General features: G+C 39.3%; 1 protein-coding gene across 1 annotated transcript in view; it reads left to right on the top strand.

Annotated features, from left to right (window-relative positions):
• DMRT1 (doublesex and mab-3 related transcription factor 1) overlaps positions 1 to 21,374 on the top strand; it is a 90,383-nt gene that overhangs the window by 45,120 nt on the left and 23,889 nt on the right. Inside the window, exon 4 of the mRNA XM_039888126.1 lies at positions 2,661 to 2,808. Coding sequence (XP_039744060.1) covers positions 2,661 to 2,808 — 148 coding nt within the window. The remainder of the gene's footprint in view (positions 1 to 2,660; positions 2,809 to 21,374) is intronic.

Genomic DNA, 21,374 nt, shown 5'->3' with positions numbered 1-21,374 from the left:
CCTGGAAGTGGTGGAGCCCAGGCATCAGTGCTGGGTCTCCACCGCTCCTTATTCCAGTAAAGCTGTATTGGAATACAGCCATACCCATTTATTTACCAATTGTCTAGAGATCCTGTGGCTTACAAATCATAAAAATATTTACTGTTTAGCCATTTACCAAAAAAGTTTGCTGACCCCTGTTGTAGACTCACAGTGAATATTTTTCAAATATTTTCAAAAAGGGGCTTTATACAAAATTCATAATAAGAGGGGGAAAATCCAGCATTTTGCAGAACCTGTAGGCTCAAATCCTGTCAGTTTTCTTGTATACAGGGAAAATTGAAAAGCATTTTCCTTGAAGATACTGTCACACCAGGAGGAGGTATGACCAACTCAGCACCCAGAGTGGGGAGTCTCCACTATTTATGTTACGACGCTTTGCCAGCACTTGTCTATTTATTCGGTATTCATTACTTAGACTATGTAATTGACTTGAGGGAAAGCTGTAGAGGCAGATATGGCTTTTTCACGCAAAGTCTTTGAGTTTATTACTGCTGCAACAATTCTAGATGGCGGCAGACCTCTGAAAAAATCCTTTAGCTGTGGGGGATCTCATGTATGAAAAGAATAATGAAAAATTTTAAATTTAAAAAATTTAAAACAATGTTTAGTTCAGGTGGAAAATTGATCATTGTTAACAGTTGGTCAAAAGAGTTTTTTAGAAGGTCCTCCTTTGAGCATAGGCCCCTAAAGGCGCTAAGTATGAGATAAGATTATTTATTCCAGTCCCTTGTTACCAAAGTGAGATTATTGAACCAGCAGAATCAGCATCTCCTGGAAGTGTGTCACACTCTGAGGCCCCCACCCCAGACAGGCTGAATCAGAATCCACTTTTTAACAGGATCTCCAGGCTGTTCATGTACATATTAAGAGAGCACTGCACTGGGAAGCACAGATCTGATTGATAACTGGGTCTGTGCAGTAAAAACATCGTTGATCCCTCTTTAATGATTTCACAGCTCCTTAATGGCTCTCCTGACTTGGGCTCACTCATTAAGGCAGCCAATTTTTCCCCTTTGGCTGTTTCCAAGCATAACTTGCTTGCCTTCTTATTTAGTAAAGATTTATATGATGGTAGAAAATGAAAATTGGGTGATTGAGCTAGAAGAGATACTATTTCATATGCTTCAGAAAAATAAACTAGAAAGGCTAAAGAGAACTTGCCAGATAAAGTTTACTTGAAAGGTAATAATAAAGTGGAATGGAGTCTTCCTTGCTTCTGCAAGAAGAAATCATTCATTCATCAGAGCATATATTTGCACTGGGGAATGGTTGGGAGGGTCAAAAATGAACCAATTGAACATCTCAAATTAGCACATACAAATCAAGGAATGCGCTTCTCTACCAAACAGTGGCATAATATTCAAAGTACATTTCTGCCTATATTATTTGGGAAATTGTCCAAAATTTGGATGTTCATAGACAATCTTGAGGAAGTCCAGTATCTAATTTTACCCTGCCATGCTCTGTCAAGTTAGTATTATTTTCTTTATCAGGTAAATGGCTTTCTAGAAGTTTGATTGAAAAATGTGATTTCGAAATTATTCCTTAATTCTTGAACAGAATTGGTGTATCCTAAACATTCGTTTTGATTGGCTTTTTTGGGTAAAGTTAATACCATCTAAATTTAATATTTTAAAAGCAGTATAAATAAAGTCTAGATGTTTTATTTTCTGTAAAGGTGTAATGTGTTTTATGTTCAGTGTTTGTACCAGGGTCTGTGCAAGAAACAACAATTCTAAGTGTTCGTGGAAGTGGCTAGGAAAATGGAAATGGAGTCCCCTTCTAAGCCTGCAGGCCCTATCTCTTTAGCTTTGAATGAGAGATCTAGAAGCTATGTGAACTGCTCCTTACATAAAAGCTGCCCTATGGTCCCAAAGGTCTGATTGTCAGAAAAAATGCATGACTGCTGCATGTCAGCTGCTCACTGCTGCTCAAGGGACAGTGTGTGCTTCCTTCTGCCTTCCCTTTGTCTTCCAGCTCTCAGTCCATGTCCTATTAGCAGAATTCAGATCACCTCCAGAACCCTGGTGACAGGAGTCTGGGAAGCAGAGATACCAGATTTTCGTCCCTTGTTACAAGGAAAAGCATAGAAGGGGTGTGGGAATGGATTCTGAGTGACAAAATCCAGCACAGCATCATGCTAATGACAACAGCTTATTCTAATATGGTATTCACATGTCGTTTTTTAAAAAATATTCTCTATATGAACACGATAAAGGTTATAACTAATGCAAGATGCCAGTTTTAAACAGGAAGAAATGTGAAGTTAAATAACTTGCTGTTCCTCAAACAAGCTAGTCAGTGTTACAGTGGATTGTGTTGGCTCCTAAACTGCACTCTCTCGTCTTTCCTGCCCTTTTCTCTTTAGTACTTGTGAATCAAGCATCACATGACCAGATGGAATTTTAAGGGTGCCTTATCAGGGACCCCAAGCTTGAAAAGGCAACCCGTGATGCACAGTTCTAGTGTTTTCAGGGTCAGTACACTGGAAGGCGTATTCATGGTTGAGGATACTTCCAACTTAATAGGCTATTCCCTTCATTTAAAGAATTAGGTAATTCTTGTAATGATTGTAAAATGCAACCTTGGTTTCAATATATTCTTTCTTTTTTCTTAAGCAAATGAAAACTGTGGAGAATCGCCATGCAATGAGTTCCCAGTACAGGATGCATTCTTACTACCCGCCTCCCTCTTACCTGGGCCAGAGCGTGTCCCAGATCTTCACCTTTGAGGACGGCCCTTCTTACTCAGAAGCCAAAGCGAGTGGTAAGTGTCTGGTTGCACAGACTGGATTGGGGTGGAGAGAGGATGAATATCCAGCACTGGGTGTCTGGCTCTCTAAGGGTTTACCAGTTAGGAATTGTTGGAAAATTTATTGTGTGACTCTTAATATTTATGGTATTTTGTTATACAATGATTTTGCTTTAGTAGATTCTTGATATCATGTTTCTTTTTTCTGAATACTCGGAGCAACAAGAATAAGACCAGATACTCTCATTAGAAGCTAAAAATGTGTTTTCCAGAGGATCGCTATGAAATATAGGGGCACTTTAAATGTGGTGTGAGTCTTGATATTTTTGCTAAAGTGAATTTCTGTATATTGAGTACGCATTTCCCAAAACTTTTCCATTTTAAATTTGAAGGTGTATTTATCTTTTGGGGGAAGAAATAAAATAACATAATAAAACATTTTTGAGTACAATAGATCTGAGAGTTTATGTAGTAGCATTGCAAATAACTGATATGATGGCTTTAAAATAAAAAATGATTGTTTAATGAACCAAAGCACTTTGAAATACACAATTGCTCACTTCAATTTTAACCTTCTCCTCAACATTTACACCATGATGATAGACAAGCCTTTTATGGTGCTATGTTTCCAGGCCCTCTTTTTCAGTTCTTTATATTTAAGCATCATCTTTTGAACTAGGAAAGTGAGAAACATATACAATTAAGGCAGTAAGTAGAAATCAGGGTAATAGTGAATGACTTGGTAGAGAAACTTACTACTAGAACTTACCCTGTACTAAACGTTTATTTTTTCAATAGCTTGACTTTCTACAAAGTCAATAGCTTGACTTTCTACAAAGAACTTGCTTCTTTGTAAAGTTAGTGCTTTGAGAATGAGAATCAGAACCAGGCTTTGATTTCCAAATTCAGAACAGTGAAGTCTGAAAAAGCCGGGCAAGTTATGCTTTATTTATCATACTAAAATAAAATAAGAGATTTCATTAATAGGGAATATATAGTTCAAGAGAACTGATCATTTTGAACTGCAGAAAGACTGAAATACACATTGTTGATTGTACTTTTTTACTAATTATTTTTTGTCAGGAGTGGACAACACAACTCTGTATTATAAATATTTATACCATATAATATATGCCCATATAGTCTTTCTTTCATACTGCCTTTGATTCTATATATTTATCTGGATTGGAAGCTCCTTAAGGACAGAACACATTTTATATACCTTTTCATCTGTTATGATGTCTTTTATATGATATTGAGTGAATTAATGAACAAATAAATGAATATATGAATCAGGTATTATTTTTAAGTAGCTTGTTCTGTAAGGAAACATAATCCTGAAAGGTCAAAATCCTTATTGTTTCATGTACAATTTAGAGATGAAGCAGTTAAAGAAATGTTTGTTCATACAGAAAATTTAGCAATGAAACCTACTTTCAGAAAGAAATTGCCTGAGCTTCTTTCTCCAGGAGTAATGTAATATTTTTTAGAAGCACTGGCGTTCTTGAGTCAAAGGTGTAAATTTGGAGGAAGACAATAAGACAAAAATATAAGAGGAAATTTATTAGAGCAGAGGAGAATGAATTTGGAGCGGAGCAGTAGGCATTTGAATTTATGACAGAAAAGAAAGAGACTCAGAAGGCAAGAGGTTACAGTCCAGTAAAGAGACCAGCTGTACCAGCGTTAATAGGGAAAGACCAAGTGAATAACACCTAGAATTTCTCACATCTTTTCTGACGATATGTATATTTGAAAGTGTGGTGTGAAGAAGCCCCAGATTTAACTTTCCAGTACCCCTCACTCACTAATAATTAATCAAGAGGGTCAAGCTTCGAACATGACAGAGTTAGCTAGGAAGCACTACAGTGAAATTGCAGTATTACCTACTTTGGAATTGTCATGGAGACAGAGAATATGAATTAACAGAAAATCCAAATCTCAGCTATTTTTTTTTTTAAAGAAATGTGGCTTTATGAGTTTCAAATGTATGGTATTATGGGCTCTACATTGCATGAAATTTTTATAGTGCTGGTGGGAAGGGAAGAGTAAAGAGAAAGTTGTGTTTGGATGTCCACAAGGACACCCCAGGTGTCATCTCTTGGGGCATTGGATCCTCAGTTTTATCATCAGCCTAGATATAAGTAGAGAGCTCTTCAGGGACAAGTTAGGACCTTAAGTGGGGCTGAGGCTAGTGGCAGCGTGTTGTGGGTGGGGTTGGGGACATCAGTATATTCATTTGTGAGAGATGGCAAAGGCTGGCTGATAACCAGTTACATTTATCAGTTCTGTCAAGTTCGAGTTGAGATCCTTGGGTTGGTTGTGTTAATAAATAAGTTATGATTTGTAAGTAAGGACTTGCCAAGATTACTCTAAGTAAGGACTTTTAAGTAATTCGAAAAACTGTTTTCAGTAGCTTTAATGTTTTCTTTAAAGTATAAATTTGTCCATTTATTCAGTTTCATTAAAGAGAAGCTTAACCTCTCTTTATGATCTGAAGATGTGAGTCCAAGTTCAATGTTTTCCTCTGATTTTGCTGAAGATTGAAACATAGAAATAGAATGTAGGGGGGAAAAGAATTACAGGAAGAGTTTTTCTTTTGCCATGTTGCTGTTTGTTTTTGTTTTGGTTTTGTAAAAAGGCTAGGAGCCATTTTTTGTCCTTTTTATATCCTGAAAAGCATTAGGAAGTAAATCAAAGAGATGGCAGGGCCCAGTCAAGTAAGACTTTGTAAACTATTGCAAGTACTTTGGCCTTTATTTCAAGCGAACTGGGAAGCCATTGGAGAGCTTCCAGTGAAGGTGCTGCATGTCTGCCTTGTGTCTTTTAAAGATCACTCTGGTGACTATTTAAGAATAGACTGTAGGGATGCAAAGTAGAAGCATGGAGACCAGTTAAAAAGCTACTGCAGTAATTCTTGCAAAAGATGGTAATGGCTTTGTCAGGGCGGAAGTATGGTAGTGATAATAAGTGGTTGAATTCTAGATTTGTTTTGAAACCAATATGATTTGCTGATGGATTTGGAATGTGTCAGGAAGGGAGGAGTGAAGGATAATTCCATAGCTTCTCACCTGACCAGGTAGAATATTGGAATTTCCCTTTATTGAGGTAAAGAAGACCATATGAAAAACAAGTTTGTGGGGATTAGGAGTTTAATTTTGCACATACTAAATTTGAGATGTTCACGAGTCATCCAAGCAGATTGTGAAGTAGGAATTCGATGTATGAAGACTGAAATTGAGAAGAGAGGTCTCTGCTAGAAATAAGAACTTGAGAGGTCAGTTCATAGTTGTTATTTGAAGTCAATATGATGATATTCCCCTAGAGAAGTGAGTGTAGATGGAGAAGAACAAAGGACAAAGGCTTAAGCCCTGGGGCCCTCCAGCGTTAAGAGCTCTGCTAGATGAGGACCAGCAAAGGAGAGCGTAATAAGGAGCAGCCTGTGAGGTAGGAGGAAAACTAAGGGTGAATGGTATTTTGGAAGCCAAGAAAAGAAAGTATTTCAATGAAAGGAGTCAGATAATGCTGGTCAAATGAGATGAGGACTGAAATTGACCATTGGCCGCTCCGAGGTAGAAATGATTGATGACCTTGATGAATAGCCACTTTGGTAGGGAGGAGGTACATGGGAGAAAAGCATTGGGGCAGTGAGTACAGATAGCTCTTTAAGGAGTTTTGCTGTAAGAGGGGTAGCGAAATAGGGCACTAACTAAAGAGTTGAGTTCAAGTAATGTCCTTTTCTCTTTTTTTAGAGAAGGGAGATATTATAATAGGTTTGTGTGCTGATGTGAGTGATCCAATAGAAGGAAAATTAGTTTGCAAGGTGTGTGTGGGGGCACAGCTGTTAGGGACAGTGGCAGTGGCTCGGGGCAAGCAAGGTGGGATAGGATCTAAGGCAGTGGTTCTCTGAGTGGGGGCCACAGGCTGGCATGGGTCTGCGGATGCTCTGTTACTGGTCTAAGAGGAGGTAAATAGAAAAATTAAGAGTAAATAAAAACTTTTAGCAGTTTGACACAGCAATTTTATGTCTGTTGAATCTAATAAAAAAATTGGGTCTTGTATTTTTTGTCTTCATCTTTCTAGCAATTTATTATTTTATTGAAGTAAGATACACCTAACAAAATTAACTAGTAACCATTTTAAAGTGCGAAATTCAGTGGCATTTAGTATAATCACGATGTTTGCCAACCATTACCTCTTTCTAGTCCCAAGGCATTTTCATTACCCCAAGAGGAAACCGCATGTCCATTAAACAGTCACTCCTGTTTTCCCTCTCCCGGCTCCTGGTAACCATGAATCTGCTTTCTCTCTCAGTGGATTTGTCTATTCTGGATTTTCATGTAAATGGAATCATACAATCTGTGGCCTTTTGTGACTGGCTGCTTTTACTGAGCATAATATTTTCGAGGTTCATACAAGTTTTAGCATCTATCAGCACATCATTTCTTTTTATGGCCTAATAAGATTCCAAAAAAAACCACATTTTTTAAATTTATTCATTAATAAATAATGAATATTTATTGATGGACATATTTATTGTTCACCTTTTGGCTATTTGGGTAGCATTGCTGTGAATATTCTTGTATACATCTTTGAATACCTGTTTTCAGTTTTCATGGGCATATATCTGGGAATAGAATTCCTGGACCATATGGTAATTTCATTTAACTTTTTGAGGAACTGCCCAACTGTTTTCTACAGTGGCTGTACTGTTTTACATTCCCACCACGGAGTATAAGGGTTCCAGTTTCTCTTGCCAACACATGTTATTTTCCATTTTTTAAATTATGATTCTGGTAATTCATTGTTATTGTATTTTGTAAAACTATCAGACCATGGTATATTGGAAACTGAAAAAAAATTTAAAACAAAACTGATTCCTCCACACAGATAGTTTGAGAAACACTGACCTAGTTCTCAAACTATGGGTTGGCTTATGTAAGAATGTGAACAGTTCATAGTAACAGATACAAGTTGTTCAGGAAGTGGTGTTAGAAGCATCCTGGAAATAATGCTGCTTCTACTAGGAATGAAGCTATAGATTGCATAGTAATACCTCTATGTTAATAGATGCACACATATCTACGGGTAAGTGCCATTTCATATCTGTAAATAGGCATCTCTCTACATATTGAAATCTTGAGTATAAATTCTTGGAGTATATTGGGGCTGGCCAACCCGCACAAAAAGGTTTCGATTAAAATGAGAAAGATAAACATACTTTGATCTTTTTATTTATTTATTCTGTGATCTCGATTTAAAAGTTAGAAATGGTATACCCTCTGGTTCTTTGGCCTCTTCTGTCTCAGATACAGCAGGAGACCCCTATGCAAACTTGACCTTCCTTAACATTCAGCCTCTGCTCTTTCCAAGAGATGGGAACACACATTTGCTGTTAATGTATTATTTATCTAAAACACATAGGATGTGAGGTGAGGTGCAGAGCATTTACATTTCACCCAAAGGTCGGATGGCCAAGGTCAGTGGAAGGGCCTGAGTTGAAAGCCTCATGCTCCTTCTGTGATGTCTGGGCAGCTTGCAGAGGCCTATGCATCTCAAACTACAAGTTTTGAATCCATTCAACATTAGCAGTTTGTAGGCCAGTGAATCTAGAAGTGCTTGATTTCACTGATGGCATATGCTCCCTCTTGCAGTGGTCATGACTAAATGCAGAATGGTTAAGCTTTCATTCCATGAAATGAATTTGCTTAATGCTACATGTTAGAGTTAGCTTTTAGCAAAAAACTCATCCAGCCAAACCTCCCAGTTTTGCAGGTGAGAACAGAGGTTGTGCTGCCTGTTGGAGGCACCCTCAGAACTCCTCACTCACGGTCCAGGATGTCAGTGCTGCCTGTTATGTGAAGTGATGCGACATTCTGTCTTAAGTGGCTGGTTGGGGCTGAGATTCTGTGCTTAGCATCTGAAAGGAGCTGCGACTCACCAGCTGTGTAGTCTTGGGAGTATCAGACACTTTTCTGAGAGTTCTGGTTTCCTTACCTATTGAAGGAGTGTGAGGAGGTGGACCCTGTCAAACCCACACAGGTGTTATGAGGATGAAATCATGTCCCTTATGTTAACAAGCTCTGTAAATAAAAAGATGCAACAAGAGATGGCAGGATACTATTACTTTTCACCATTCCTTTCTGCCAGGATTGTGTTGACGTTTCAGGCATTTCTTCTTGTCAGGGAGAAAGATGTTCTAGAAATGTTTTAGAGTCTTGCTCAGACAGGAAGGAAAGCAGGCCAAAGAATGTTTATGTTCTGCTCTGAATTGTATGGCAAGCTGGTAGGGAGAAAAACACTGACTCCTTTCTTTCCCTACTTTTTAAAGAAAGTGAATGCATTTTATGCAACATTGGGAAAATGTTGAGTTTAAACTTGGCACTTTAGGAAGTGACTTATCATTTGCTAAATTCAAAGAAAAGAGCTCTCGGCTGGTAAACCTTATGTGACCTTTATATTTTTGGCTTAGCTTTGAAAAGAGAGGTAAGTGGGGCATTCACTGGCACCAACCGTGGAGGCCAATGCATGCAAGGGAATGGACCCCACCACAGGAGGGGATATCTGGCTCAGATGCCCGGCTCTGGGCTGGATTCTAAGATGTTCACTTCAATTCCCTCATCTGGAAAGTTGAAAAAAAATAATAATAGCTTTACTTATTTTTATATATGGATCACATAAACAATTATGTAAAAGCATGGCAGAAGCTGTCAACTCCCTTATTCTCACATGAAGACCCATTTTTTACATATCTCTTTATTTCAGCAAATGCCTGGCAGTGGGCTGTACATATGAAAGTGATTATGATCATTAAGGAGGGTTTATTTTTTAGCTCTAATTTAGCTCTAAACTATATGGATTGTGTTTCTTGAAATTAGCTAGACATCATGGTCTGCTGAGTGAGGAGGAGGATGAAGCTTAATAATTTTAAGCATATAATAAACATTTCGAAATGGCAGCTTTGAAGACTTATTTTTAATATATCACACATATGATATGTTTCCTAAGTAAAGCAAAGGAAGTAACTAGAGAAGAAAGATCTATAAGGACACCAGCAAGTCCCTTTATACCTTAAGGGTAGTAAAGAAGGGAAGCTAATAAAATGCTGTTTAATGAGGACACATAGACTTTCGTCTTTTCTTCAAACTTCTTTTCTTCCTCCATGAAAAGAGCACCATACAAGGCACACTAGAGAAGACTGAGAGCTGATGCGCTCCTAACATGTCCTTTGTGTAAAACTCTGACTTTCGACAAAGCCACTGCCAGTCTAGGAATAGCAGGAACTCTCCCGGAGATACCTGAGAGAGGTCAGACTCACTTGTTCACCGAAGGAAAGAGTTCACTCACTGGAGCACTTCAGCAAGAATTACCAGGGCAGAGATTATATTCTTTTAGTTCTGTAGTTCTCCAGGTACCTATTATTCTGCTGTGTTCTCAGAAGGTTCATGGGATGGTTTTTGTTCTTGAATATCTAAGAAACTGACCTCTGGTTCCTTTCTGCTGGTGTCTCACCGGCCCAGAGTTAGGCATTCTGGTAAAACAATCAGTGAAATAAATCTGACATGATCAAACATGAGATACAACTGCCAGGCTACAAACATACCCTGGATTTATAGCATATAGAATCTTCCCTCTGGAAAACTTGCATTTTAAAGATTTAATTTTTTACATTGGTTTTCAATTTATTACATAGCCACGCAAGAGAGGTTGAGAGGGGCTTAATCACTATCACAGTAGAGATTGGGTTGAGTTGCAGGGCAGATGCTGTGGCATCTCTGAGTCTTGGTGCTGGTGTTTAGGAAGAGGAGCCAGCATTGGAACTTAAGTCTCCAAACCACTTCCCTGGGGGCATTCTTTCTGCTAGTATATCCTCTGGTTGCCTCTTCCCTTTTCTTCCTTTCCTTTTCTCACAAATTCTTATGTAGCTCTTGCAACATCTGTAAGACAGTGTTCTGTGCACTTGATGGGGATAACTCATTCACTTCTCATAGTAGTATTATCCCCATTTTTCAGACGAGGACACTGAGACATAGAGACAATGTCTGTGAAGTAGGGAGGAAAAGCAGACCTCGTTTTCCTGTTGCAGGTGCAGAAACAGCACCATGATGATCCATCTAGCTTGTCTGAGGCCTCGCTGGATTAACAGTCCGGCATTCTCATGTTTGAAATATTTTCAAGGAAATAACTGTGATTGGAGTTCAGAATACATGGAAATGTACTGTCTGCCAGGACTAAAAATATGGATGCAATAGTACTTCTTGTGCTGTAATGATAAAATTCCAAAATCTGCTCCCTTGACATATGCATCATGCAGAAACACCCTCTTCTGAGGGTATCTTTCTGTAGCATGTTGATATCTCAGCAAACAAACAAACAAACAAAACTAAAAGCAGCTTGAAAAACCCTTAGCAGGTGTGGTATTTACAGTTTTATTCCCAAAGCTAAATACAAACTTTAAAAAACACCTTTATGACTTTATTAATACGGTAAGGTCACTTTTAATTTTGTGGTTATATTTTAATTTTCTTTTTATAACAGGAGGGAGGTGAAGTACAAGTGTTAATATTCGATGAAGTCAGACATTATAAAATTAAATAACTAGTTATTAGCTTTGAAATTATAAATGCAAATAGAAACATAACTCCTTTTTTATATAGTTCTTTTCTCCCATGGACATAAGCTATTATTTTAAAATTAGTATGAATAAAAAGCTTGGTTGATTTTTTTCCCAGATAATTTTTGAGACAGTATTTTTCACTCTACTTAGTCTGTCAGTGGCTTTTACATCTTAAACTTGATGTTTTAAAAACTCTTCAGTTCAATAACCAGGATGTCTTCGCAGGAGGTTTCCTTCAGGCTAAAGTTTCTAGTCTACAGCAAGATAAGGAGAGAGTGAGCTCTGGAAAGTACACTTTTAAGAACTTGTAAGTGTCCTGACATAACCAGGTTGAACAGAATGACGAGAAAACATTGCTTGTCCATGTTTTCGAAGCTAACTTTATCTTGATGAGATTCAGGTGTGACATTTAGTTCCCTACCTGCCTGCTTAGTCCAGGGACCCCAGTCTGTTGTAGGCGCATCACTTGTCATCAGTTCGCTGTTGCTGTTATTCATTCAGTGACTGTTTGTATTTAAAAATCCTGAAGAGGCAGCGCCCACATGAGCATCAACTTGGATATGATAATAGGCACTCTGATTAGAGCATCCAACATCATCACGCATGAGATTTCTTCATTTGAATCTGACTTGGATGCACCGGGCCTCAGTGATGTTTTGCAGGCGTGGTGTGGAGTTACTCAGGAGTTTATTTTCCTTGCTCCGCTCCTCAGAGGCCCGGCTCAGGCCAAGTACAACTTGAATAACCTTCAGGAAAGCTGTGCTGTCCTTCTGTCGGCCGCTGTCTTTGAAAATTGCCTCCAGAGTTAGTGAGCAGGAACAGTTAAGATTTACAAACAATGATGAAGCTTGTCATGCATCTTTCACCATTCATCATCCAGGTGCCGTGCCTGGGCGGTGAAGTGTTCTTCATAAAAACCAGCTCAGTGTGAAATACACCTCGCTGCAATGTTTACTGCTCTGAAGCTCGTCAGAAGCCCTTTATAGTAAATCCAGATTGCGATGTGACATTACAGTATATCATTGCCCGGTGCGGTGGGGTTTACACTGGGAATGAGTGCAGTGCACACCAGATGAGGTGTCCAAACTGAGTTATGTCAGAATTTGGCTGTTATATGGGGATAGCTTTTGTTTTCTCAACACTGAAAGTTAGCTTTATATGTATTTATATTTATATATTGGCATATACTTCCCATCTTGCACATATACTCAGGTATACAATATATGCTGAGGTCAGGTTCTAACTGGGCTTCTGCTGTAAAGGATGGTGACCAGCTTTTATGTACCTTCCAACTGTTGTTCATCGAAATTGGCATAAACGGAATCTTTTGGGGGAACTAGAGTAGATGGTTATTTCATCATAGAAGTGGGTTTGATTTTGCTATGTGTCAAGTGGTCATATTTTCCATCCTTTTTTATGAAACCAAGGACCCCTCTCTCTATCCTTTTGATATGAAGGCAGAGAGGAGAAACTCCATAGGATTGTTAGAACTGGCTGTCGGGCACCTTGCCTGTCGTGCTGAGCATGGGCACTTAAGGAGGCCTCTGAAGTCAGTTGCTTATTTATTATTTTTTTCAGTGGATATCAAAATCTTAGTGCTGGTTCTGTTATCTTGAAATGTGTGGCTTCCAAGAGATTTATGGTGTTTTAGCTCAAATCTGCAAACTAAAAGAGCACACTGAATTTATTATATGATCAGGCTTATTTACATTCACCCTATAAGTGCCGATATTAAAAATGAGCTCCATAAAAAAATGATATCCGGTGATAACAGCAGGCCCTGCAGTGCCATGATCGTCTTCTCCACACACACATTTCAGAATTCTCTTTTCTGTGTAGCAGGGTTGTTAGGAGAACCGCTTTGCGTTATTAGAAGCTTACTCATCTGGCAGTACCTTAGATCCAGGGTCTCTGCCTGCATTTACACCAGGTCCAGAGTAGAGGTTCTCCCCACTTTAGATGCAGAGGCAACCATAGTCCTCCCACTACTGCCCTCTGCTGTTTTTCTGCCTGTGTTTCCTCTTAGTTGTAGTGTCCTCTTACTGGAGATTGATAACGGGTGCCACATCTGAGCTACCTGAAGCTGCACAAGAAACGATTGCAGGTGTAAGGTGCTGGCCTCTAGGGGTGGCACAGGGGCCATTCCACTGGCTCTCATGCCAAGAGAGGGAGAGAATAGCCCCAAGTCAGTCCAGCATAATCACTTTGTTAGGGTTGTGAGATCAAACACAGGATGGCCAGTTTAAAGTTAAATTTCAGATAAACCACAGAAATTATTTTAATATAAGCATTTCCAGGTACTAAAAAGTATTTGTTGTTTCTGAAACTTAACTTTAATTTAGCATTCTGTATTGTTATTTGCTAAATCTGGCAATCTTATGCTTCATCCAAGTCCTCTCTGAACCATTGTTTTTTAGGGCCCTTGGGTAAAAGGCAAAAATGAAAAGTGGACAGAGGAAAGCAATACTTTCTTTAAGCATATTCAGCAGTTTTAAGATTGTTTCATTTATATTTCTACAAAAATAGTACAAGAGGCAGTGCTGATCATTCTTGAAACAGTTTTCTCTATTGGCTGAAACCATTCATGGGTTTCTCAGTGAAAAGTTTCTGGGTCATATTTTATCCTTGCACATATTAGCTGTATTGTTTCTTCCTCTGTTTAGGTATTTCACAGGTCCAGACATTTCTTTTTTCATATTTTATAAGTTAGCTCTATTAATATAATGGCAAATAAAAATGAACCCACTGCCGCTCGGAATCAAAATGGAAATTTATACTTTTCATGCACTTGGTTCGGTAGTACCCTGGTAGCTTTGCCAGCCAAAATAACAGTGACTCGTGAAGCGCTCTGGCAGTTCCCCTGTCTCTTTCCTGAAGCCTCCCAAGTATATAAATGATAGCTCAGTCAATAAACAAGTAATAAATTCATCGAGTGCCAATTATGTTTCTGTGGACTGAGCATTAACACCTAGGAGATGAACCATGGCAGAGAGTGTGCTGCAGTGATCACTAAACATCAGCAAATCCTGGCAACACATGCCCTTACTGTCCCAGACGCAGAACAGCCTTGCTTCCTCGCCTTTGCAGGTGGGCAAGGGAGCGGCCATGCGCCCAGCTGTCTTGCTGTTATTCAAGACTTGGGTAAGGCCTTTGCTGTAAACCTAAGAGAGTTTTCTCCTCAAGTTAGAGAACCCAAGATCACAACCATACTTTTAGTCTAGATAGACATTTCCAAATAATCAGCCCTTTCCAGGCATGCTTCACCTTTGTCACTTTATTTAGTTATAGAGGTGGGATGGGCTTGATTGACTTGTTTGTTCTTAACAGTTTTATTAATACATAATTCACATACCATAAAATTTACCCCTTAAAGCATACAATTCAGTGGTTTTTAATATATCGACAAAGTTGTGCGATCGTCACCACTATCTAATTGTAGAATGCTTCCGTTATTCCCTCAAGAATCCCCACATGCAGTAACTTTTCATTTCTACCTCCCTCCCAGTCCCCGGAAACTGCTATTTGACTTTGTCTATGGATTTGCCTATTCTGGACATTTCATATTAACAGAATCATATAATGTGGCCTTATGTATCTGGCTTCTTTCACTTAGCATAATGTTTTCCAAGTTCATTCCACCCGTAGCATGTAAGTACTTCTTTTTTTTTTTTAATGGCCAAATAATATTCCATTATATGGAAGGGCTTGGTTTATTTTGAGTTGAAAAACTATTGCAGGGCCCAGCAAAACTATTACACCATGTGATTCTCAAGGTGAAATATGTGTTTTATCTCATCTTATTAATCTCCAGCTCTTTCAGCCCAACATGTGAACGTTTTTAATAAGTAGATTCTACTATATGAAATGAAAAATGTGCTGGTATGGACAATGAGCAAGCCAGGTTGTGTTATTTTTATGTTTTATGGTAATACTGTTTATGCTGCTAAGGCTGCTGTAATAAAATAACACAGGCTGGGGGGCTTAAAAAAAGGAATTTATTTTCTCACAGTTCTGGAAGTTAGAAGTCTGAGATCAGGATACCATCAGGGTTGGTTTCTGGTGAGGCCTCTCTCCTTTGACCTTTCATCTGTGTCCAGAGAGACAGAAAGATAGGGGGCTGGACAGAGAGTTCTGTCAGATGAGGAGGGCCCTACCCTTAAGACTCATTTAACCTCATTTATCTCCCTAAATGCCTTATCTCTAAATATGGTCACATTGGAAGGTAGGGCTTCAGCATATTAATTTGGCATGGAGCACGGAGCTCCATGCCAAATTAATGTCTCTATGTGTAGCGTCCTTTTCTTGATGTGGTTCTTGGGAAATAGGAAAAGGATTCGGTGGGCCAGTGTGTATATAGAATGAATGGAGCATTTTTCCTTCTCTAGTGTCTGGCATTTGCTGACCACTCATTTACCTCCCAAGCTTTAGACATGCCGAGCCCAGCCTGTGGCAGGTCCTCATGTGCTGGTTGGGTCTCCAGAACAAGGGTGTTTTTCAGAGATGGAAAACTCTGTGGTGAAGCACCGCCTACTCACTGGGAGCACTTTGTCACCCAAATTTTGTTCTTTCCCCCCCTGGAATTTTTTCTTCTCTCCGAATTTGGGAAAATAATTTCTGATTACTTGCCATCTTTGCCCTTGGAAGTGCTCTGTATAACCTTAAGCAATTTAACTTTGATATACAGCTACAAATTTGAATCTGCCAATTTTCCTGGCAGATGTGGCAGGGTATTAGGGCCTTCCCCCATAGGGAAATGAATGAGAAAGCAATGCAGTGCTTCCAGATGTTATTGCGAACCAATACAAAGCTCGCTTCACTATAAAATGGACTAGCTAATGTCCATTACAGATCAGCCAAATTTGAAAAATAAACTTACTCTATGAAGTACTTTGACAGATACCATTTTGTTTAATCTTAAGAACAATCTTATTAGGTAGTAAGAGCTTTTTTCCTCCTGACACCAGTCGATTCTGATACCAACTGGGTGTCCTACAATTCACTTTAGTTCAGACTCACAGGACTACCTCCACTTCAGACACCAGCCACAACTGGGGTGCCTAGGCCACCCAGATTTCTGTGCTGCCCACTACAAATTTGAGGGTTCCTGTGATCTCCCTCAGGTTTGGTAATTCACTATAATCACTCACAGAACTTGGCAAAGCACTTTACTATTACTGGTTTATTATAAAGGATATAACTCTGGAATAGCCAAGTGGAAGAGATGCACAGGGCAAGGTACAGGGAGAGGGTTTGCTCTCTTTGGGCAAACCACTCTCCTAGCACCTTAGTGTGTTCACCAACTTGGAAGCTTTACAAACCCTGCCTGTCATTAAAGAGTTTTTCTAGAGGCTTCATTACTAGGCATGATCGATTAAATCACTGTCCATTGGTGATTAGCTTAATCTTTGGCCCTTCTCCTCTCCCTGGTTGTTGGGGGGATAAGGCTGGAGGTTTCAAGTTCTCATTAAGGCGAGGTCTTTTTGGCACTCAGCCCCCATCTTAAAGCTATCTGGGGCCCACGAAAAGTCACCTCGTCAGAACCAAAGAGCTGGCTCCTATCACCCGTGTCGCTTAGGAATTGTCCAGTTTTAGAAGCTCTGTGCCAGGAACCAGAGTCAAAGATCAAATATCTTTCTATGAATCCACAGATAGGCAGAGCAAAAAAAAAACATTGACCCTATTTTAGAAAAGTTAATCCGAGAATAGAGAGAGTAGGTGACACAGCTGTTAGTGGAGCTGAGCGGTCTTCTTTCTCCTGACTTGATGTCTCTCTGAGACATTTTCCAACTTCAGATTGTCACACCGGTATTGAAACTCTTGTCTTTAGACTTGTACCATCTAGTACAGGAGCTACGAGACACATAGAGTTATTTCAGTTTAAATTAATTGAAATTCAGAATCCAGTTCCTTTGTCACACTAGCCACGTTTCAAATGCTCAGTAGTAGCCACATGTGGTTAGTGGCCACCATACTGGATAGAGCATAAGAAAACATTTCTGTACTCACAGGCAGTTCTACTGGACAGCACAATCTGGACAAGTGGAGGAATGCTATTTTGTTATGAAATTAGAGTGACAGGAAAGGGAAGTGTGGGGTTTAAACCTGAGACAAAGAAGTGACAGTACCATAAGTTCAACAAACACTATTTTAAGAGTCTTACTTTTCTGGAACCATCAGTCTTTATTCAAAGAGCTTGTCAGATTGAGGAGGACTAATTTGGGTGGATTAATTGAAGGCTGATAAACATTAGTTGATATGTAGATCTAACTGTGTGGTGCACACTTTTTTTTTAAATAGCAGATGATAGTGAGTGAGTAAACTAGAATTTGGTTAACCTCAATCTAAGAATGATAGTACTTGCCCAGTGTGGCTCTCTGTTTAGGTCTTTGATCTACTTTGAGTTAATTTTTATATGTGGCATAAGGTAAGTATCCAACTTCATTTTTGTGCATGTGGATATCCAGTTTCCCCAGCACCATTTATTGAAAGCACTGTCCTTTCTCCATTGAATGATGTTGGCACTAAGAGGGGAGAGTGGCAGAAGGGCTGAAATTTGACACTTGCTTGTGGCCTTTTTCTGTGGTCATCAGAGAACATTAAACATTGAATGTTGAATCTGCAGCACAGGCCTGTAAAGTTGCCAGTGGATATTTCACCTAGATCTCTGGTAAATAGATTTTCTGTTATTTTTTACTTTTGTTTACTTGCCTCTCCCTCTGGTCTCAACTGTATCTTTTTTCTACCCCTTACAGTTCTGAAATCAAGGAGAGTAGGATAACAAATCAGGATCATAGTAGAGCTGTGAGAATAGAAGTGCAAGTGAAAGACTGACAGATTTTCCATTTTTCTAATTGGAAGTTTTTCTAATAGAAAGTGACAAATGTTGATTCTTAAAATACCCAGTTTTTAAAAAGTGTCATCTGAAGCTGCTTAAATGTAAGAGTTGGCAGAACCTCCTTAGGGGAGCCCCAGTGGAAAGCCCTGAAATCCTTTGTGTCCTGTAGGAATATTCCTAAGAAATGGACTACCGGAAGCTAAGAGCGGATAAGCAAAGAAGGGTGGATGATAATGTCTGGCTGGCTGGATGCAGCCCGAAGTTGTCAATCACCCCTTAATGTTTACAGAAGCGAAAAGTCAATGTGTAGTTGTTTTAATTTGACACACTCTTGGGTTGAGAGCGTAATGGCTGGAGGGGACAGTTAAATGGCTATGCTCCTTGTCAGCTCCTCTGAGTCCGACTCCTGTGCTAAGCGCTTTTCTGATGAGCAATAGATTGGGTTAAATACCTGCGTAATTGCTCGCTTCCGCATGCCGGTCTTGCAATGCCTTGTACTACATTTCTATTAGCACTTGCCTGAGGCTGTTAGGGTTTATGCAGCAAAGAGAGTCAGTCCGTATGTTCATTTTCATGAATCAATGTCGGTTTTTGAAAAGCAGTTGTTACAGAGCTAAGTGGACTGAAATAAATTACACCCCCCTCCAGATCCATTGGAGTAAATCAGAACTGTTTATATACATCCAAGTGGTCTTTTGAGTATAAATGACTTTTGTTTATTAATCAAACCAAATGTTTGTCTCCAGGAAATGGAGGCAAATGATTTGCTCATTTTTTAAATCCTGTGAATAGTACTTTGCTGCTCTTAAACCAGAGAGGAAATTCTGTGTATCGTTAGGTAGGAAAGTCCCCCCGATCCCCAACTCCAAAAGTTACATTATCCCAAAGTCATTTTCTAGGCTGGAGACACTTTATTGTAGTTATACCAATTCTGGGTGTCAACCTTGTCTCAAACCTTTACTTAATATGTGCTAGTAATACGCAGAGCTCCAAAAAGAGTGTGGTTTCTTGCCCCAGAAGTTCTTTAGCAAAGAAACTAAATCTTGGTACATGTATTTCCTTGGATTGCTTGGCTCTACTTTCTTTTTTTCTTAGAATTAATTTTTTAAATTTAGTTTCAACTATACAATACATTGGTTAGGCATCTATATATTTCATAAAATGATCCTCTCAATTGCACCCTCCCTCCCCTAACCCTCCACCTAGCCAACGTATTAATGCTAACTGCATTCCCTATGCCGTGCTCCCCATCCCCATGACCATCCATCAGCTACTAATTCGTACTTCTTTAGCCCTTCACCCCATTCTCCCAGCCCCTCAAACTTCCCTCCCCTCTGTCTGACACCAAATTGTCCACTATATTTGTGAGTCTGTTTTTTATTAATTTGTTCTTTTTATTCCTTAGATTCTGCATATAAGCGAAATCATACAGTGTTTATCTTTGACTTAAATACCTTCTAGGTCCATCACAGCAATATCTTTTTCCATCTCCTTTTCATATATAGGGGTCTTATTTTCTTATCCTTTCAGCTACTCTTATCTTTTGGTTGGAGCACTTAATTTTTTTCCATTTAAGGTACTTATTGATAGGAATGTCGTTGTTACCATTATTTATTCCTTCTTTTGATACATGCTTTTTCTTATTAAAGAAGTCTCTCCAGCATTTCCTGTAATACTGGCTTGGTGGTGATAAATTCCTTTAGCTTATTGTTGTCTGGGAAGATCTTTATCTGTCCTTCAACTCTAAATGATAGCTTTGCTGGATAAATTATTCTTGGTTGTATATCCTGAGTCTTCATCCTGTTGAATATTTTTTGCCGAGCCCTTCTGTCCTGCATAGTTTCTTTTGAGAAATCAGCTGCCAGTCTAATGGGTATTCTCTTATAAGTAATTATTTGTTTTTCTCTTGCTGCTTTTAATATTCTTTCTTTGTATTTAACCTTTGGTATTTTAATTATGATGTGTCTTGGTGTGGGCCTCTTTGGATTCCTGATCTTTAGAATTCTCTGAGTTTCCTGGGGGTTTATGTCCATTTCCTTCACCAGGTTAGGGAAGTTTTCCATTATTATTTCTTCAAACAGCTGTTCAACATCTTGATTTTCTTCAATTACGCCGATCAGATGAATATTTGGAGCCTTAAGAGTGTCCCATGTTCTCCTTAAATTATTTTTATAGTCTTGGCATCTTTTTTCTTCCCATTCTGATTGCATGTCCTTGGCTTTCCCATCCTTTAGATAGGGCATTTGATCCTCTTCTTTATTCACTTTGTTTATTCCTTTGTTTATTCCATTTAATATACTTCTCATCTCAGATAATGTGTTCTTCATTTCAGACTGGTTCCCTTTTATAATTTCTATTTCTATTTTTGTTTTTTTTTATCTCTTTGTTGAAGTTCTCACTGAATTTACCTATGCTTCCCAAAAGTTCATTGAGCATCTTTAAAACCAGTGTTTTGAACTCTGCATCTGTTAAATTATATGACTCCATTATATCTGGATCTCTGTTCTCTTCTCTCCTATGGTTTCTACTTCTTTATCTTCCCATTTTGGCTGCCTTTCTTTGTCTATTTGTTTCTATGTACTAAGCAAAGCTCCTTAGTCTCCCTGTCTTATTAGTGTGGATTTGTGAAGTAAGAGGGGTTCAGCTGCAGGCCATACTTAGCTCAAGCCTCTACCCCTCTGGAGCCACCTGTTAAGATTCAGCAAGCAATCCACAGATGCTGTGCTTATAGTTACCTCAAAAGGCCACACCAGAAACGAAGGTCAGCTGCCTCCTCCGGTATGAGTCTCAGCAAGGAGCACCTGACTCGCTGAGGATACACCTGGATGTGGTTTGGGTGGAGCCGCGAGTCGGGGGAGGCGGGGTTTCAGGGAATCCTCTGGGCGGAGCAATCTGTGTTATCCGGTTTGATGATGTCACGGCTATGGTGGCGCTGTGTCCACACACTGGGAAAGAGGAGGGCTCAACAGGGAACGATGGATACCGTGGCATTTCTACAGTGTCTCGCCTGGGCCCTTACTCCAACAAAATGTCTTCCTGTAAGTCCCTGGTGCACCCTGCGCACAGGCGAATCGGCATTGGTGCTCAGAGTGAGCAGGTCCATCACCCAAAAATCTGCTAGTGGACGCGGCC

Source organism: Pteropus medius, unplaced genomic scaffold, assembly GCF_902729225.1.
Source record: "Pteropus medius unplaced genomic scaffold, Ma_sr-lr_union100, whole genome shotgun sequence".
NCBI lineage: Eukaryota > Metazoa > Chordata > Mammalia > Chiroptera > Pteropodidae > Pteropus > Pteropus medius.
The sequence above is the reverse complement of the archived record's forward strand: the minus strand, read 5'-3'. Positions and strand labels throughout refer to the sequence as shown.